Source organism: Trichosurus vulpecula, chromosome 1 (assembly GCF_011100635.1).
Source record: "Trichosurus vulpecula isolate mTriVul1 chromosome 1, mTriVul1.pri, whole genome shotgun sequence".
Classification (NCBI taxonomy): Eukaryota; Metazoa; Chordata; class Mammalia; order Diprotodontia; family Phalangeridae; genus Trichosurus; species Trichosurus vulpecula.
This window is the reverse complement of record NC_050573.1, coordinates 348,100,705-348,121,250: the sequence shown is the minus strand read 5'-3', so window position 1 is coordinate 348,121,250 and position 20,546 is coordinate 348,100,705. Positions and strand designations below refer to the sequence as shown.

General features: G+C 36.0%; 1 protein-coding gene across 1 annotated transcript in view; it reads left to right on the top strand.

Moving 5' to 3' along the window:
- LOC118838267 overlaps window positions 1-20,168 on the top strand; it is a 31,268-nt gene extending 11,100 nt beyond the window's left edge. Inside the window, exons 4-5 of the mRNA XM_036745513.1 lie at window positions 13,321-13,518; window positions 20,154-20,168. Of these exons, the coding sequence (XP_036601408.1) occupies window positions 13,321-13,518; window positions 20,154-20,168 (213 nt within the window). The remainder of the gene's footprint in view (window positions 1-13,320; window positions 13,519-20,153) is intronic.
- The last annotated feature ends 378 nt before the right edge of the window (window positions 20,169-20,546 follow it).

Here is a 20,546-nt window from a genome sequence, read left to right as displayed (position 1 = left end):
GAATGGAAAGTAGTATTGTTTTGCTGTTCATGTGATAAACATTTATGATTTTTTTGGAATAAGCAACTAACTGGTGAAGAAACCCTCTCCACCAATGCAGTTTGGAGACTCTCCTGCAACTTATAGTCTTAGATTGATGCCTAGGGCCCTGGAAGTTAAAAGACCTTCCTGGCCACACTGCAAGTACGAGTCAGAGGTAGGATTTGAACCCAGCTTTTCTGGACTCCAAGATTTCACTATGTATTCCTTATTGCCCCTCTTGTCTAGACCAATTATAGCCGTTTAATAAAACAAATCTTCAATTTTCCAATGAAATAAGATCATCCTGAGTCTCAAAAATATTTTTAATTTCACCTATGTGAGGGTTTACTCCCTCCATTGACACATTACAATCCCTCCACATCTTAGAAAGGTGGTTTCTTGAGTTTCTGAGGCCAAAAAATAACCTTTTAATGGTTAGCCTCTTGGTGACAAATAGTTTTGTTTACTCAGCAGGGTCCAGTGCGACAGATATAAAGTCTATCACTATGTTCTCATGCAAAGCTTTTCCAGCTCAGAATCTATCAGAACTTATACTTCCCTGACAGTGTTCAAGAATGCAGAATCACAAACCAGCACACTATAATGAAGTATAGGGTTTTAATGGACACAAGAAAAAGAAATAAGCATTTATTAAGCACCTACTATGTGCCAGATACTGTGCTAAGTACTTTACACATATCCCCATTTGATCCCCACAAAAACTCTGAGACTTAGGTGCTGTTTTTTTTTCTCCTTTTGATAGTTGAAAAAACTAAGGCATATGCATGTTAAATGACTTTGCCAGGACCACATAGCTAGTAAGTGTCTAGGGTCAGATTTGAACTCAGGTCAGCCTAAAGTTGTTATGGATAGTTGAAATTGAGAAGACATTCATTGTTTTTAAATTTCTCCCCATCCAAACTTCTTCTTAAAGTGTTAACAAGGAGTAAAATTAATTGACTGGGGATTATTTCTTCTGGAGAGGAATATTGCATATCATTTGAAGTCAGTGCCAACAATTAGGGAACCAATAAGAAGGTATACACGGAAGAAAAACAAGAGGTTGGGGTGATTCACAAACTGGATAATCACTCTCTGAAAAATCAAATATTTACTGTTTATATAAGACTTTCCAATTCTCTCTTAGTTGAATGAGGCACATGTTGACCCTCGTATTCCTCAAATCTATTACTATAAAGATAATTTTATACAAATTGAGTAAAAATAAGTAAAAAAAATTATCCACAGTTCCTTAGTTTAGAATTTATAAGTTAAACAACTGATAATGTTGGATTTAAGAGAGGATTTCTTCAGCATATACCTGCCTTCCCCTTTCACTAACCCAAACTATGCCCAAAATTTTGCTGGCAACACTATCTTGGTTGAATAAGAACATAATCAAATCACAGTGGGTAGAATGATGATAGGGCAGTGTTCCGGGAGATTATTCTATTGTTGTAGCAATACCAAAAAAAAGTTATCTTTTCACACTTTCTTGTTACTTTGGCTTAACTTCATGTTATGTCAAGGAAATCTTAGATGAGAGGGAGATGTGTTCTTTGCGTACACTTGTTTAGCTGAGTTGCAAAGAGTCAGTAGGGGTGCTTTTCCTAGCTCTTCCTTCATGACAATCCTTACTCTGCATGCACAGAGCCAGGAAGAAAGCTAAGAGCCAGAGAGCGAGACTAGTTAAGACTTTTCCTTAGAGCTCTTACATTTACCTTTGTAAAGGATCCTCTTAGGGGTTCCAACAGAGATGCATTTTGTCACCAATACTAGATGCAGTAGGCTGTATCTTCCTCTTACCTAGGTCTTTCTACCCCAACTCTAACTCACCTTCTGTCAAGGGTTTGGGGATGAAGTGGAACAGAAGGGAGGAGGGACAAAGGGGAGGTTGTCTACTGACAGAATTTTTTCTACCATTTCCTAAGCTCTGAGGTGCTTTCATGATCTGAAGGTGGAGCAGACTTCCCAGACCAACAAATTGACCAACAAACACATGGTAGACAATGATGCGGAAGTAGTCTCATAGGCCAAGATTGCCTCAACTTTTTCCAACTGGCAAGTTTAAGGGGACACATGCTGAGTTTGTTCCTTGTCTTAGCAGTTCCATCATTTTTAAATTCTGCCTGTTGTGTCATTGTCAGTTTCTTTATTGACTTTCTTTAACTTGTCTCATTGAACTAAAATTGTCATCTTTAACAAACATGAAGACTATAACAAGAAATGTTCGGTCACAGATCTAGAATTCCCTTTAAAAGAGTAGGACATTTATAGCAGGACATTTCCTTTAAAGTCATGAATATTCAAGATCGTTAATGCAAGGAAACAAAAAAAAATCTTAATGGTCACTTAATGCATTTATTAAAGAGAAGGCAAAATCCACTGAGTTACAAACTAAAGTATTGCACCGATCCATAGGAGAATTCCCTTTTTACATTGCTCTTCCATCATCTTAACCATTTATTGACCAGATAGACTGATCTTCATTGCCACCTAGTTTGGCTCTTTGATGGACATGAGAAATCAGTGTTCATTGTAACATGGGTACATGGTTACAAGGAACTGGAGGGAACACTACAGCTCATTTTTCATCAGCCAGTTAGGTTGTTTGCGTGTTACTGATAAAGTTAACTTTAGGGGGAATCAGAGCTTAAAGGTCTTGTGTTTCATTCCTATGTTCTTGTCCCAGAGGAATATTTCCTTTTTTTTTTTTAACTTCACGTGCTATTAACAAAACTATAGACATCAAAGAGAGGAAAAAAAGAAAATATTCCAAACTGTCAATGAGTTGTAGATATTATAAATGAAATAGAAAATGTCAGACTAAAATCATTATTAGAACAAAATAAACAGTTTGGGCTATGCAGGAACTACAGAAGCCATCCAGCCTGAGAGTCAAATGCAAATAAATTATTATGAAAGAATAGCACTGTGGTTGAGAGGTTAATTAGTAGATAATACAGGGTTGAATTTTAAGCCTCACTCCCTCATTGACTTACTGCAAACCTGAGTGTGACCTTTCTGTGTGTCTTTTGCCATAAAACATGGAGAACAAAACTGAAACAATGTTCTAAAATGTTTGAATGAAGTAACATACTATAGCAAAGAGGCTGGGCCAATGTTTTTCGATTCCATTTAATTTAGTAATGAACATTTATCAAGGCTGGCCTGTGTGGAAAATTCTAAAAGTACAGTGCTAGGAAGGAATTCAGAAGCCAGAGAATAGTGGGCAGCTTTTGTCATGAGAGTCTTTTGCCTTGCGGTGACCAGAGATATAAACTTTAGCTAAGACATGGTCTCCACTCCCAGAGCTTACAGACTAGTAGTAGAAGATTGTAAGACAAATATGAAAGCTATGCTAAAAAATAATATGTGGTACACTAGATAGGTACAAACTAAGTTCTATTTGGTGACAAAGAAATGATAGTTAAAGTACTTTGAAAAATGCATAGGCCTGCATGATCACCAATTTGAGGCAAAACTTTTACTACATATTTCAAGTGTCTGTAAACAGGTTGTTTCTTCAAAAACAGTCAATGTTTTCATTTCTGTCATTCTTCATGCTGCTGACAGCTCAGGGTCACAACTAACCATGATTTGAGTGTAGAAAAAAAACATTTCAGAAAAAAAATATAGGTCACAGATAAAGATTGATTGTTACAATTCCAGGAAGACCTTCAAAATTATTTGAGGTAAGCAAGAAAGGAGAAAAGGAATTATTGAAAACACAAAAATAGTCATCATTCTGATAGAGTCAGAAAAGTCCTTGGGAGAAAGCTTTGAGAAAGGAGACCAAAAGCAAAGAGGGATAGATGGATAAGATGATTACAAAGAAACTGAGAAGGCAGGAAAACAGCCATAAGGGAAAGAGAATGAAGAGCAGAAAAAAGGTGGGGAGGTTGAATGGAATTGAAAGAAAGGGAGGGAGAAAAGAAAAGTGAGGCTTTAGTTTTCCATATATGATTGTACAAATATTTTGTGGCATTCATACATTTTAATCCAACTCATGAGTCATCCAAGACATGAATTTTTGTTTGTATATTATTGTGCATTTTAAAAAAAAAAACTTTCTAAGTGCTTATTACAGTTCCCAGGCTGGTAGTAGGCATATAATAAAATTTTTGTTAAATTGAATCTTAGAGAGTTGATTGATCATTGGATAGAAATTAAAGCAAGAAATTGTGAAAATGAAAATTAGACTACATTAGTTGAATTTGTCTTTGTTGAAATCTTTATTAATTATCAGTGCTTGAAATATGGTGAGATATGGTATAATGCTATCCCAGTTTTCAGTAATAAAACTGCTTTCTTTTTATTCCCCCTCTCTTACTACAAAGACTATTTGTTAGGAACCAAGCAGAGCACAGACAAGACAATTAGGCAAAGTATGAAAATTGCAACACCTCCGTCCTCTGCCCTGCTCTTACTAACCTAACTAAACCTTTCAGCCTTCACTGTACCTACCCCAAGTGATAAGACTTACTTCTAAATAAACACGAAGGTGAATTTCTTATCATCAAAAATATGTGTATCTATAAGAAGTAATTTTGAGAAATGCCCTTCTTTGTACAATCTCATAAGTTACACCCTAGGTGCCTTTCTATTCCCAGTTCTGGAGCTGAAGCAAAATAGCAAAATAGATAGATAGATAGATAGATAGATAGATAGATGAAAAACAAGACAAACTCCAAAGTGTAGGTAACATAATAGTTTAGTTCCAAGTAGCAGATAGGTGTTACAGTGGATAGAATGCCAGGCCTGGAGTCAGGAAGACTCTTCTTCATGAGTTCAAATCTAGCCTCAGACCTTTACTAGCTATATGACCCTGGGCAAGTCATTTAACCCTGTTTCCTTCAGTTTCCTCCTCTGTAAAATGGGCTGGGGAAGGAAATAGCAAACCACTCTAGTATCTCTTCCAAGAAAACCCCAAAATGGGGCCATGAAAAGTTAGACATAACTGAAACAACTGTATCATAACAGGAGTCCTGACATGTCAAGAAAAGAATAGATTTAATAGAAAGTTTCTATCCTTAACAAAAACTATGATGAGCTCTTTACTATATGAGTTGTTTGGGTTTGAAATTAGATTGCAAATTCCTTGAAGTCCACTGGCATGCCTTTTGTAGTGATTAACCAAGAATAACAGGACTTAAAATTATTTATTTTAAATTTACATGTGTGTATGTACATTTAATCATATATATGTGTTATTCAGATCATCTATTTATTATAAAATAAAATAATCATGTTGTAATTTTGGTTTTAGGTGGCATTAAGGAAGAAAAGGGTAGGGAAGGGAATAAACATTTATAAAGCACTTACTATGTGCCAGGCTTTATGGTAAGGTCTTTGCAAATATTGTTTTATTTGATTCTTACAACAACCCTGTGAGGTTAATGCTATCGTCATCTCCATTCTACTCTTGAGAAAATTGAGGCAGATAGAGGTTTAGGGACTTTCCTAGGGTTACACAGCTAGTAAACATCTGAGGCTGGATTTGATCTCAAGTCTTCCTGGCTTCAGGCCCAGCACGCTATTCATTACACCAAAAGACTTCATTAGATTTTATACATTTAGATAGATAGATAGATAGATAGATAGATAGATAGATAGATAGATGGATTGATGATGTACAAGTATAAAGAAGAATAAATAGATAAATCAGAATAAGATTTCATGTGGATAAAGAAGGTATAGAACAGAAAGTCAATCAATCCATGAGAATTTATTGAGCACCTACTATGTGCCAGCATTCTGCTAGGTGCTAGGGATACAAAACCAGTAATGAAAAAGTCCCTACAATCAAGGAGCTTATATTCTATTGGGGGAAATAACATATCCATATAGCAGATACAAATATTTGCACATGCAGCTCATGATCTGAAGCTAATCTCCCATCCCTTACTTACATCAGCCAGTTGAGCATGTCTGCTGCATCTCCATCCCAGAGCCCTAGGGATAGACCTGAAATGTTTGGGACTTGTTTTTCCAAGAACCTCTATGAATATTCTTCCCTCCATGATTATTGATCGATATCAGTCATACTAATTTAACAAGATATTACCCCAGGTGTTACCGTTAGAACATTTGGCACTACTACTACTCCAATTTCATACACACTCTCCCACTAATATATTATACATAGATATATGTTATATCAATATATCTTTACGTATAATCTTTTGAGAAATTTGAGGCAGAGTGAGGCTAAAGATCTTATACTTACAGACCAAGAATAACAGGACTGGAGAAATGATTATATATTATGTGTCTGTATGTATATACGTATATACATACACATATATACACATATATTTGTATGTATGTGTATATATATATTCTTGATCAGATATTCCATTGTGTCTATATTGATATATACATATTAATGTGTCTATTACATACATATAGTATGAGAAAGAGAAAGCGAGAGAGAGAGAGAATCCATGTGAAACGGTTTAGCACTTAGAAATAATATGTGGCAATGGGGTTATAAATCCTCAGTTTCTGGACATTTTTTTCTGCTTCTCCTGGGATACTTACAAAGTTCCCCTTGGGTATTGTGTAGCTTTTTCCTAAACTGTTTGTAGAGCCCTTGCTCTGCTTTTCTTATAATATTCAATCTATCCTTTCCAATAATGCAAATATCACCACCTCATGGAAACTACTAGGATGCCAATGAAAAAGTCAAAATCTTCTGGTCTTCCAAAGTTCCCAAGATCCTTTCCTATTCAAGGGGTAGGGGACACTGAGGCTGAGGTACTTCCCTGTTCTCCCCCAACATGCTTGGGGGTGCACACATGCTCACACGCACACACACACACACTCACACACACACACACACACTCACACACACACACACACACACACACACACACACACACACACAGAGTTCTGTACTGTTCTGCTATTTTATAGAAGATCTATTTGGTGTGACCAAGGCCCTTCCTCATCAATCCAGAAAGACTTCCTGTTGCACTTAATTGAAATGCCTAGGCCTTGTTCACACAATCAGAGTTTGAAACAGATTTACTCATTTGAGATATTTTCTCATCTGGTTAAATATCATGGGAAAATAGGAAAGGGTGATTGATTCAAATAACCCCCGCTCTTACATAAGATAAATAAAACATAAATAAATAAAAGATATCGCAGGGCAGCAGGGTGAAAAGAGGAAGCTCTATCATGAGTGGATGAGGAAAGACTCATGGGGTTGTGCTTAAGCTAATCATTGGACTTAGCTAAGGATTCAAAGAAGCATAGGTGAGATGAGAATAAGCATAGGGGACAGGCCATCTGATAGTACGAAAACAGATAATGAAATACCACGTGTGAAGAACAGATAATAAATCAGTTTTGGTGGGAAAATAGAGTGCACGAAGGGAAATAATGTATAAGATTGCAAGTACAATTGTCGCCAAGTTATAAAGGGCTTAAAAAGCTGAAAATAAGACTATGTATATTTGTTTCCCCATAACCTAGCACCCCTTGGCACATAGTAAATTAACTGCAAGTTGATTGATTGATTAGTTGTCCATCTAAAGATGGCTATATTGTGTAATCTTGTGTATTTATTTTAATAGTCATCTATTGTCTAAATAGCTATATCAAGATTTAGCAAGTCCTAATTACTGTCTGCAAAGCCTATCACCATATGATAGAGAGATCTGTTAAACTTTAGTTTTGAGAGGAACTTTGGATCTTAACATTTGCTTGAAAATGTGCTGAAATAACACTCCCCTTTAAAAAGAATTTAAATTAGAAAACCTTAAAGAGAATTCAACTGAAGCCTCAGGCTATTTGGGCTTTATTCTGCTAGAACAAGCTGATAAAATGTTTGTGGCCCAGTTTTGAACTGTCACAAATAGACTAAAGGCAAATTACCATTGCAGCACTGAAATGAACATGAAGAGCTGAGAACCAAAGAGATCTATGAAAGGAGACTGTCTGCTAAAATTCTGGAGAGCAGCCTTTTGTTTATATCAAGGCAATTCACTAAACTATCTTTACGCCAAAAGATAATTTTGTATAGCACTGATGCTCTGTTCAATACCGTCTAAATGGAAGCTCATATTATTTACAAGAAAAATGCAGGGGTGAATATGGTTAAGGATGAGGAGGAAGGCAAAAAGCATAGCTTTGTGGAAAGGTCACAAAGAATGACTTCCCACCTAAAATAAGAGAGTTGTCTTACAATAAATGAAAATGGTGAACTTTTAAGTAGCCTTGCAATTAGGAAAAATACAACATTAGCAGAAAAAGCATTTGGAAAGGAAACAATTAAATTCTGAATCGAAAAGAACTATACAGACAGACCAATGCATTAGAGGCATCAGGCTAGCAATTTCATTGTTTTTGATGCTTTTTAGTACATTTATTTCAGAGTGCAGTGTTTTCAAAGACTAATCCTTTTCCCCTTCTATGGAACATGAGAAAAAAATTGTCTTTGAAAAGTGATTTACCTTGATTTGAAAAGTTTTGACTATTTTAGTGTCTGTTGATTTTAAAATTATCTATTTTTTGCCCTAACATTTTAAAATGGATAATTGTTAATAAAGATTATTTGGGAGAAAAACATTTTTTAAAAAAGCATGCTTCTGTGTTAGCATGGCTTCATTCCTTTTCCTGTTCATTTTGAATTGTAAGGGGAAGGAGATTCAGAATTTTGCCTTCCTATGTTTAAGGAAATGTCCCCAGCTAATTCTCTTACTCTTAAGAAAACATTTCATTGAACTGATTGAGTCTAGGACACCTTGAGGAGAGAGAGAGAGAGAGAGAGAGAGAGAGAGAGAGAGAGAGAGAGAGAGAGAGAGAGAGAGGGAGAGCGAACCCGAGCCCTTTGAACTCTTCAATGAATACTCAACTTTATTTTCTTTGTGGCATTTTAAAAAGTTTCTATTTCATCAAGGAGCCCACACTGGAACGCTTTCATAATTATAGTTCCAAAGGAAAATGTGGTCTAGGTTAAGGACTGCTCCCCTTTCTTGAGGAGTTCTCAGCCCTTCAGTGCACCATTCTTTCAGAGTAACCAAAACTCACAAAGAGATGACCATACCAAATCGTGGGGTCTTACAGCTGAAAGAGACTTTAATGGTTATGTAATTGAAGCCACATCTGATAAAGAATGTGATAGAATGTGCCCTCTATACCATGTCTAACAAATGAGTACTCACCCTTTGTTTTAAGACATCCAGTGAGGAGGCACTATGGTACAATTGAAAGAGCTCAGTTCCCAACTCTATTGCTTACTATGTGTTGGACCTTAAGCAAATCATTTTATCTCTGTGTACCTCAGTTTCCTCTTCTGTAAAAGGAAAGAGTTGGCCTTGGTGGCTTCTGAGATCACTTCCAGCTTTAGATCTAGGATCTAGTCAGCCTCCTAAGGCATCTTGTAGGCTTTCAGGTAGTTCCAATTCTTAAGTTTTTCCTTCAATTGTATGTACTTTTCAAGCAACCTTACATTATCTCAAAACTAGAAGGAATATCATCAATTATCTCCACTTTTTACAGATGAGGTAACTGAAGCCAGGGAGGCTGAGTCTGCCTAAGGTTATAAAATGAGTTAGTAACTGATGTGGGACTCAACTCCAGTTTTCCTTCCTCTCAGTCCAGTGGTCTTACTCTTATGCCAGGCTGCTTCCTTGAGTTCTAAAGATTCTTTTTCTTCCTTCTACAAATAAGAGTTTCCTCTAGTTTTCAATGTTTCTCTAGTTTTCAGAAGCAAGGCTTTGGCATATAATTCCTATAATTTGCTAAGAAATGACATTTGAGACCATTTTCCCCACTTAAAAAAAGAAAGAGAAAGAATAATGGTCTTCCTTATCATATATTTGACTATATTGTTCAGTAATTTCAATCACATCCAACTCTTCATGACCCTATTCTTGGCAAAGATACTGGAGTGGCTTGTCATTTCCTTCTCCACCTCATTTTTCAGATGAGGAAACTGAGGCAAACAGGATGATGTGCCCAGGGTCACACTGCTGGTGTCTAAGGCTAGATTTGAGCTGGTTCTCTATCCAATGTGCCACCTAGGTGCCCCATATTTGACTATAGGCTTCACCATAACTGTTTAAAGCAGGGCTGTCCAACCTTAGGTTTTTATTGAAACAACAGACAATGTATTTTGATGTGCCATTTTAGTGAGAGCTCTGTGGTAGCTCGGCTTCCTTTATTAAAGCACTTGTGTAAATTTCTATGCTTGTAGGCAGGGCCGCATAAATCATACTGAGGCTGCATACAGCCAGTGGGCCACATTTTGGACAGCACTGGTTTAAAGTATCTAAACTGGTAAGTTTGTCATTGGATAAAATCATATGTTCAGTAAAATCACAAATTGAAATTGAGGTCACTGTGAACAATGGTTAAATCCTTAACAGGGACCCCTGTCTTGATGAAAAGGTAAAGTTAGCAACAAAGTATGAATCTAGGGTAAAAATATTGAAAGCATGCTAAAGATATTAAGCTTCTTTTTCTTTGATTAAAATCCAACAAGTATATCAATAATAATTTAGGAATTTCATTGTTGTATGGATAGGGAGAATAATAATACAATATACAATGTGACATAATAACATGTAGTAAGTACCTACTGTATATGGAATACTACTAAGACACTTTGAGAATTACAAAATTTTATCAAAAATAGTCTCTGCCATCAGGAGTTCATAGTCTATTAGGGCAATGAAGTATGAATGCCTGTAGTTATAAGGTACAATAGGTACTTAATAATAACAATGATAATATAGCTAACATTATATATATAATGTGTATGCTTTAAGGTTTGTAAAATGTTTTACATATGTTATTTCATCTGATCCTCACAACGGCCCTTTGAGGCAGATGCTATTATTGTCTTCATTTTAGAGATGAGAAGACTGAGGAAGAAAGAATACAGCTAGGAAATGTTTGAGGCAAGATTTGAACTCAGGTCGTCATGATTCCAAGTATAACATTCTGTCTGTCAAGTCACCTACCTGCTTACACAATAAGTGTATTATATATTTAAAAAAATAGAAGTAACAAAGATGTCTGAAAAGGAAGTTTATTACTGATTTACGAATATGAAATAGTTCTGGAAAGAAATGGCATTTGACAGGTTTTAGAGGAATTTAGTAGGAATTTGATAAAAGTGTTGGAGCACTTAGGGTACATAGGAGGTTAATCTGGGGTTTATGGTGGGCCTTTATTGTCAAATAGAGGCATTTGAATGGTAATTTGGAGTTAATAGAAAACACCTAAAAATTTTTAACAGCAGATAACGTGACCATATATATATATATAGTATAATATTTTCTGGAAATGATAAAGAGTATGAATTGGACAAAGGTGAGGGCAAGGAGAGAACCTTGGGAAACTTCCACATTAAGGAATTACAAAAGGCAGGGGGAAGGAACAGAACCAGTGTGTTATAACAAAAAGAGCATTGAAAACAAAATCAAAGAACCTGGGTTGAAAGCAACACTATTGTTTACTGTGTGTATTTGGGGCGAGTGACTTTTGCTTTCTAGGACTTAGTTTTCTATAAATGATGATACTGGAATAGATGACCATTAAGGGGGTTCCGATATGCAAACCCTATGATCTTAAGAGGTAGGAGAATAAGTAAGATCTACATTCATTTAACAAATATTAAGTTCAATGCACTGTGCTATATACTGGTAGACTTCGAAAATAATGAAATAAGTAAGGATGATAGTAACAAATTATCTACATGGAGTGAGAAGTATCCTAATTTTAAGCCTTAAAGATTCTCTTCACTAAAATAAATTTGCTGATACTAGTGACATGAGTAGTATGGTATTTAGAAAAGCAATAAAATATGTTGCCTAATCCACCTATAATATTACCATAATTGTAATTCACCAATCTGATATTCTTCTCAATATTTTAAAGTCTTCTGGATTAAAAGGAAGGAAAGTGCCTACTATGTGCCAAGCACTGTGCTAAGTACTTTACAAATATATTTACAAATTTACAAAGATTTACAAATTTACAAATATAATCTCATTTGATTCTCACAACACCTATAGATTCTATTATGATCCTCATTTTCCTGTTGAGAAAACTGAAACAGAGAAGTATTAAATGATTTTTTCAGGGTCACACAGGTAGTTGCAACTGAGACTAGATCTCTCAGACTTCAGGCCCAGCACTCTATCCACTGGGCCACATAGTAGCCTATACAAGGCTCCAAGTATATATAGCATAAGAACCAAAATTTGGAATAATCATATGGAAAGGTAATCAGAACAGTAAAACAACGTGAAGTACTGACAAAATTGGGGGGAAAATTACAATTGTATTCAAGTTCTTTTAAATATGAAGTCCTGATCACATCGCTCTACTACTCAAATCTTTGTTTGGCTGCCTATTACCCACCAATTAAAATCTACTCTATATATTCCCAATTCAGACCCCTCCACAATTTTGCTAGATTGCAATTTTCCAGCATTATTTGGCAGTTCCCCCAACAACTACTTCATGCTATGGCCAAACTTCTTTCCATCTTCTAAATTTTATCCATGGTTTTTTCAAGTCTAGGTCTTTGCTCATGGTAATCTTTGACCTGTTCATGCCTTCTCCACCACCTTCATCCCTTAACATCCAATACTTCTTTTTTTACTCTATTAGGTAGGCAAGAAGAGAAATCAGAAAATGAACATGGCAGGAAGCACCAGTAAAAATTTGCGAATGATTATTCACTCTGGGTTCCAAAAGTTGAGGAGTAAAGTAACAAAGCAAGATGAATTGCAGTAGTCTATTCTTCTGTCTTCAGTTCATGGCTCTATTTCCAGTTGACATATTTCTATTCTTTTTTATCAACTTGATCATTTTCTATAGAGAGTAGCATAGTTTTCCTTTTAGACCTAGTTGAGAAGCTTAAAATATTTTAAATGCAGTGTATAACAGTGATTTTCTATATGTGTGAATATTTTTCTTTAATGGAAACCCAATTCTGCTCTCCTCGATTGCGTTAGGTAGATTTTATTTTCCTGAATTTTATCCTTCTTCTCATCATTTTGAGCAAAATTATTCTCTTAATTTATGCAGTCCATAAATTTAGAATATATTTGCTTTCATACTTTATAAAGTATTTCATGCTGTAGTATTTATGCAGATGTTCCTCTTTCATACTAACCTTAGTTTTCAAATGTTCAAACCAATTAACCCTTGACAGAATGCTTCTATTCCAATATTCTTCGACATTGATTATTGATCATTTGGTTTTTAACAGCATAAGTCCTTCTTGATTGCAAGTGTCTTTAAATTGATACTTTTTTCTCTTTCTTTTCTTAGGAAGTTGAAGATCACGTGGCATTTTTAATAACAGTTCCAACAGCCCTTGCTATTTTCTTCGCAATATTTATTCTTGTCTGCATTGAATCTGTATTTAAGAAGCTGCTTCGTGTTTTCTCTTTGGTAATATGGGTATGCCTCGTCGCCATGGGATATTTATTCATGTGTTTTGAGGGCTCCATCTTTCCTTGGGACCAGGTAAGATTTAAAAATATTTTTCTATAATCTCTTTGTTCCATGATTGGATTATCACTTCTGCACCCTAATCTAAACTGAATAACTCTGTAAGTGAATTACTTCAACACCTTCAAAATAACCAAGTTGATCTATAATACATTTATTTAATAAGAGATGATTTCCTGTCAATATATTCAAAACAGAAATAAAAACAACACTAACATCTTAGTCACCATTACCTAAACACAAGCCTTAGAGACTGAACACATGTTCAATATAGATTTATGCCATCTACCTTCGTATACAGATAGCTTTGTGTGGAGTTTGTGTTAGGGAAGGAAAGAATTTCATAAACAAAGGGGTACTTCTGAGCTAAAATTGGATAATAAAAAAATTTATCTGGGAGTTGTGATGAATAGTTATAGTTCCTGCTATTGTGGAGGCTGAGGATGGTGGATCACTTGAGTCTGGGAGGTCTGAGTTGTAGTAGAGCTAAAGGCAATGGGTATCTACACTAAGTCCAGCACCAGTATGATGAGCCCTGGAAGTTGGAGAGAGGTAAAGCAGCCTGCTGAAGTAAAGGTGAATTGTCTAATGTCAATTACAGAGTGGATCAAAGCTTTCTTTGATGCATGCCCATGAGGGGCTGCTGTCCATTCAGACAGGGGAAGATAAGGAGACACAAATAAATAAAACAAAACAAAATATAAATTATGAAATATAACAATATATTGAAAGATTTTTTTCTAAGATACCTACAGATACAATGAAGATTTTTAGTTTATTAATTGGCACATATTTAAAGATAGGAAGAATGAAAAGACTGACATACTTCCAGTTGGATGGCTGATGGGCACCTATTCCTCTTAGGGTTATTTATGTGAAGACTTTAGGAAACATTAATCATCCAGACTCAGCCATTAACTAGGAAGTAAGCAAAAGAGCAGAAGAAAAAATGCCTATCCAGGGTCTTCTTTGGGGAATTCCAACTTTTAGACATTCTATGGGTCAATATGCCCCTAAAAGCATAGCACAGAAGTCTCTATTGATGTGTTTACTTTTACTGATAAAGCAGAAGACACACACGTTTTTAAAAGGCATTTATCAAATAGAAAAGATAATACAATGACAAAGAAATATTCTCCCATATACATATCTTCACATATATTACCACAGTACTGGTAGGAGATACATAGTATATATGACTAGAGAATATCCATGCCTCATACATATTTAGAGGTCATATGTGGCCAGGGAACATGCTTAAAAAGCCACATGGAACTACACCATCTGGCCAGGAAACTTGCTTGGAAGACTTCACCGCACATGGAGGACATATGACCAGGACATGTGTGTGGTTGGGACAATTCACACCTCTGACATTGCAGAGCTACCAGTGTCCTCTGGTGATGTCATTGCCCTGCTCTCTGCTGCTTTCTGCCCAGTGCCATTTCTCAGATTGCCATTGGACATAATTGTTTCTTGCTGGGTGTTATATCTGATTTTATTATTTCTTTTTTATAATTAGTATTTTATTTTCCCTCAGCTACATGTAAAAACAATTTTAACATCTGTTTCAAAATTTTTTAGTTCCAAATACTCTGCCTTTCTCTCTCCCCACACCCCTTCACTGACAAGGCAAACAATCTGATAGCTTATACATGTATAGCCATGCCAATCATGCAAACAATTTCCATAATAGTCATGTTGTGAAAGAAAATATAAAGAAAGAAAGAAAGAAAGAAAGAAAGAAAGAAGGAAGGAAGGAAGGAAGGAAGGAAGGAAGGAAGGAGAGGAGGGAGGGAGGAGGAAGGAAGGAAGGAAGGAAGGAAGGAAGGAAGGAAGGAAGGAAGGAAGGAAGGAAAGGAAAGGAAAGGAAAAAAGTATGCTTCAATCTGTATTCAGATACCATCAGTTCTTTCTCTGGTGATGGATAGCATTTTTCATTATAAGTCCTTAAGAGTTCTCTTGGATCGTTGTATTGCTGAGAATAGCTAATTCATCCCCAATTTATCATCATTCAATACTGCTGTTACTTTGTACACAGTGCATTCTACTTTGCATCAGCTCATGTAAGTCTTTTCAGGTTTTTCTGAGATCATCCTGCTCATAGTTTCTTATAGTGTAATAGTAATCCATCACAATCACATACCACAATTGGTTCAGCCATTCCCCAATTGATGGACATCTCCTCAATTTCAAATTCTTTGACACCAGAAAAGGGCTGATATAAATATTTTTGTACATATAGGTTCTTTTCCTTTTTGTTTTTTGTCTCTTTTGGGATAAAGACCTAGTAGTGGTTAAAGGATATACCTGGTTTTGTAGCCCTTTGGGTATAGTTCCAAACTGATCTGCAGAATGGTTGAATCAGTTCACAACTTCATTAATAGTGCATTAATGTCCCACTTTTCCACATCCCCTCCAACATTTGAATTTTCCTTTTCTGTCCTTTTAACCAATCTAATAGGTATGAGGCAATACCTCAGAATTGTTTTAATTTGCATTTATCCAATTAATAGTGAGTTAGAGCATTTTTTCATATGGCTATAGATAGCTTTGATTACTTCATCTAAAACTGTTCATATCTTTTGATCATTTATCAGTTGGGGAATGGCTCTTATTTTTATAAATGTGACTCCATTCTCTATATATTTGAGAAATGAGGACTTCATCAGAAAAAAACTCTTCAACATTTTTTTCACAGTTACTATTGCTAAATGTATTTCCTTCCATCCTATCCCCCCACTTTATTTTATTCTCTCCTTTCACTCTGTTCCTCCTCAAAAGTGTTTTGCTTCTGACTACTCCCTGCTCCAATCTGCCCTCCCTTCTATCACCACCCCCTTCTCTTATCTCCTTCCCCTCCTACTTTCCTGTAGAGTAAGATAGATTTCTATGCCCAGTTGAGTGCATATATTATTCAATCTTTTAGCCAATTCTGATGAGAGTAAGATTCATTGACTCCCCCCTTCCCCATCTTCCCCTCTATTGTAAAAGCTTTTTCTTGCCTCTTTTATGTGAGATAATTTATCCCATTCTACCTCTCCTTTTCCCTTTCCTCCAGTAAATTCCTCTCTTACCTCTTAATTTTATTTTCTTAGATATCATCCCTTTATAGTCACCTCACACTTGTGCCATCTGTCTATATATACTCCTTCAAACTGCCCTAATAATGAGAAAGTTCTTATGAATTACAAGTATCATTTTCTCATGTAGGGATGTAAACGGTTTAACCTTACTAAGTTACTTATCATTTCCCTTTCCTGTTTACCTTTTTATGCTTCTCTTGAGTCTTGTATTTGAAAGTGAAATTTTGTATTCAGCTCTGATCTTTTCATCAAGAATACTTGAAAGTCTTCTGTTTCATTGAATATCCATTTCTTTCCCTTGAAAGTTTACACTAAATTTTGCTGGGCAGGTGATTCTTGGTTGTAAACCTAGCTCCTCCCTTCCCCCTCAGAATATCACATTCGAACCCCTCTGATCCTTTAACGTGGAAGCTGCTAAATCTTATGTTATCCTGACTCTGGTTTCATGAGACTTGAATTGTTTCTTTCCGGTTGCTTGCAATACTTTCTCCTTGACCTGGAAGCTGTGGAATTCAACCATAGCATTCCTTAGGAATTTTTATTTTAGAATCTCACTCAGGAGATTATTGGTGGATTCTTTTAATTTCTATTTTACCCTTGGTTCTAGAATATCATGGCAATTTTCCTTGATAATTTCTTGAAAGATGATGTCTAAGCTATTTTTTTACTGTGGCTTTCAGGTAGTCCAATAATTTTAAAATAATCTCTCCTTATTTCTTTTCCAAGTCAGTTGTTTTTTTCCGATGAGATATTTGACATTGTCTTCTATTTTTTTCATTCTTTTGATTTTTGTTTTATTTTATCTTGATTTCTCCTAAAGTCATTGCTTCCATTTGCTCAATTCTAATTTTTAAGGAATTATTTTCTTCAGTGAGCTTTTTGACCTCCTTTTTCTTTTGGCTAGTTCAGCTTTTAAAGGCATTCTTCTCCTCATTGGCTTTTTGAACCACTCTTACCATTTTGTCTAGTTTATGTTTTAAGGTGTTATTTTCTGCAGTATTTTTGGAGGGTCTCCTTTACCAAGCTGTTGAGTTGGAGGCTTTGGATGTAGGAACTTTGACTTTGCTATCTTCTTCTGAGTATGTATTTTGATCTTCCTTATCACCATAGTAACTTCTTATGGTCAGAATTTTTTCTGTTGTTTGCTAATTTTTCCAGCCTAATACTTGAGCTTTAACTGTTTGTTAAAGTAGGGCTCTGCTCCCGGCGTGGAGAGCACACTGTCTTAAGCTTCAGCGGTTTTGTGCAGTTGCTGTCAGAGATACTTCTAGAGACCTGTAAGTTTTTAGTTCTTCCTATGTGGTATGATCTAAGGAGGGGTGTTTACCCTTCTCCTGGCCTGTGCTCTAGTCTGTGAGTGACAACAAGCACCCTTTTTTGTCCTAGAACTGTGAGGAGGATCTCTGCTGCATTGTGGTCACAATCTCTGGTTTGCTAGTGCTCCTCCTTGCCTTGGGACTGCCACCCAGAACTGCAACTCTGATCTGAGTATGGGTAAAGCAACAGAATCTTGCCTCAGTGCTAGCAAAGAGATCCCGGTAATTTCCTTCTGACCAGTTGTTTGTCCCCTTACCATATGTGGTAGGAGAGCTCCAGAAGCTGCTGTTGCCATTGCTGAATCAGTAGCTCTGAAGGCCTGCTCCTGGTTTGTGGGGGCAGGGGCTGTGCTTGTGCAGCCTGTGCTAGATTGTGCTCCACTCTCACCCATGTCCAACAAACCTTTCCTGCTGACCTTCTAAAGTGTCTTTGGGATCTGTGGGCTGAGAGGTCTGGAAATCACCACTGCTGCCAATGATTCAATTGCCTCAAAGCCTGCTCCAGGTTTGCTGGGGCTGGGTGTGCCCTGGTGCAGCCTGCATTGCACTGCATTCCTCTCTCACCCTGGTGCAACACACTATTCTTCCTGACCTTTTCAGTTATTTTAGGGGGGATATTTATTTCACTCTGTCTTTTTGTGGATTCTGCTGCTCTAGAATTTGTTTAGAGCCATTATTTAAAGGTATTTGGAAGGGTTTGGGGGAGAGCTCAGGTGAGTTGCTACCTTTATTCCACCATTTTGGCCTAATCCCATTATTTCTATTAGGTATCTGTTAATCTGTGGTTGCAAAACTATTCTTTGCTGCCATATGCTGGACTTCAGTTCTTTAATCTCTTCAGCACTCTCTCCTGAACTTTTGCTGCCATCTACTGTGGCACAAGGTCTCACATACTTCTCTTTGACAGAGGCAACTAATTCTCTTTTATTGGCGGTACTGAAACACAAAACCACCCAGCTAAAAATTCAGCCAAAGCTACCAAAAAAAAAAAACCCAAGCTAAGGTTAATTTATAAATCTTAGCTCAGAAAATAAGGTTTCCCTTTCTCACAAGATCCTCTCTGATTGGCATGAAGAAAAAGCTAGAGGGAAAAAACAGCTAGGTTAAGGAGGCCGGTCCATATATTTGTATCCTTGTTTCACACTCCATCATTTTTTGAGTATATTCCAGTAATAAGATTGCTGTACTTTTGTGCCACATTCTGGTTAACACAAACTTTACTATTTTTCCTACACCAGAAATTCGGACAATCATGGAAAGAGTTGTATGAAATGTTGCTGAAGGGAGAGAGAAAAGTCACTAAAACAATACACACAATGATTCACAATACGTGAAGTAATGTTTAAAGGCAGTAGAACTCAGATCAATTATAACAAACATTCAGCTGGTGCAAAAGAACAGATGATGAAGCATTTCCCCTTTCTTGGTAGAGAGGTGAAGGATTATAACTGTGGAATGCAGCATAGATTTTCAGAAGTGATTATTTTGTCAGTTGATTTTGCTCATCTTTATTTGTTCCAAGGGAGAGTTTACTGGAGATAAGGGGTGCGTATCAGGAATTAATCAATGTAAATTTTTTTTAAAAGTTTCAATATAACATTTTTTAAAAGAGGATAGCTACAATTAAGTCTATGTACTTTATCAAGAGTGGTCTAGAATCTATAGCTACAATTAAGTCTATGTACTTTATCAAGAGTGGTCTAGAATCTATTGATTTAGAATTATGTGTTAATTTTGATTAATCATTGCCCAAATTTGCTAGTTAATTGTGACCTAGTTATCATCCTAATTCTTCCTAAGACTGAAAATTAAAAGGAAGAAAACAACACCTTCTTTCTGATACTACACTGAAAATTTACAGCTGAAAAGAAGATGAAGAATTAGAAGAATCACCAAGACCAGTCTAGTGCTGCTTCCTATAGGACAGAAAAAAAAAACCAAGCACTTATTAAGTGCCAACTACATGCCAGGCACTGGGCTAAATGCTTTACAAAAGAAAAATCTCATTTCATCCTTACAAAAACCCTGGGAAGTAAGTGGTATTATAATCTGCATTTTATAGTTGAGGGAACTAAGGCAGTTTGAGGTTCACCCAGGGTCAGACAGGTAGGAAGTATCTGAGACTGGATTGTCTTTCCCTAAATTATTCTTTTTAAAAGATTATAGTATGTTTAATATGTTCTGCTTCAAAAATCAGGGAAGTATTTAATATAGTCTTGAATAACGAAAAATTTAACTTATGTTTCAGGAGTTAAAAGGCTAAGTTTAAGCAATTTGGATAATTAATTTAGCTTTAATTAGATAGCAGTATGTTTTTTTTCTCATTGAAGATCTTCAATCAAAGGCCAAATATTCCTTTTCAGGAGATCATAAAATAGATTCCTATTCAGGTACGAGTTGAATTAGATGATCTCTGGGCTTCCTTCCAACTTTGAGATCCAATAATTCTGTTAATACTTTATTACCTGAGGGAGATGAGCAAATAATGGGTAAGAGAACTTGCAAAAACAAAACAAAAAAGCAAGTATTGACATCAAAATTTTCTTGAAGTTGATGACCTACTTTTGTAAAAATGCCATAATTTAGATAGATTTTGTTCATGAGAAAGCAGTTTTAGAATTTAAACCAATAACAAAATAAG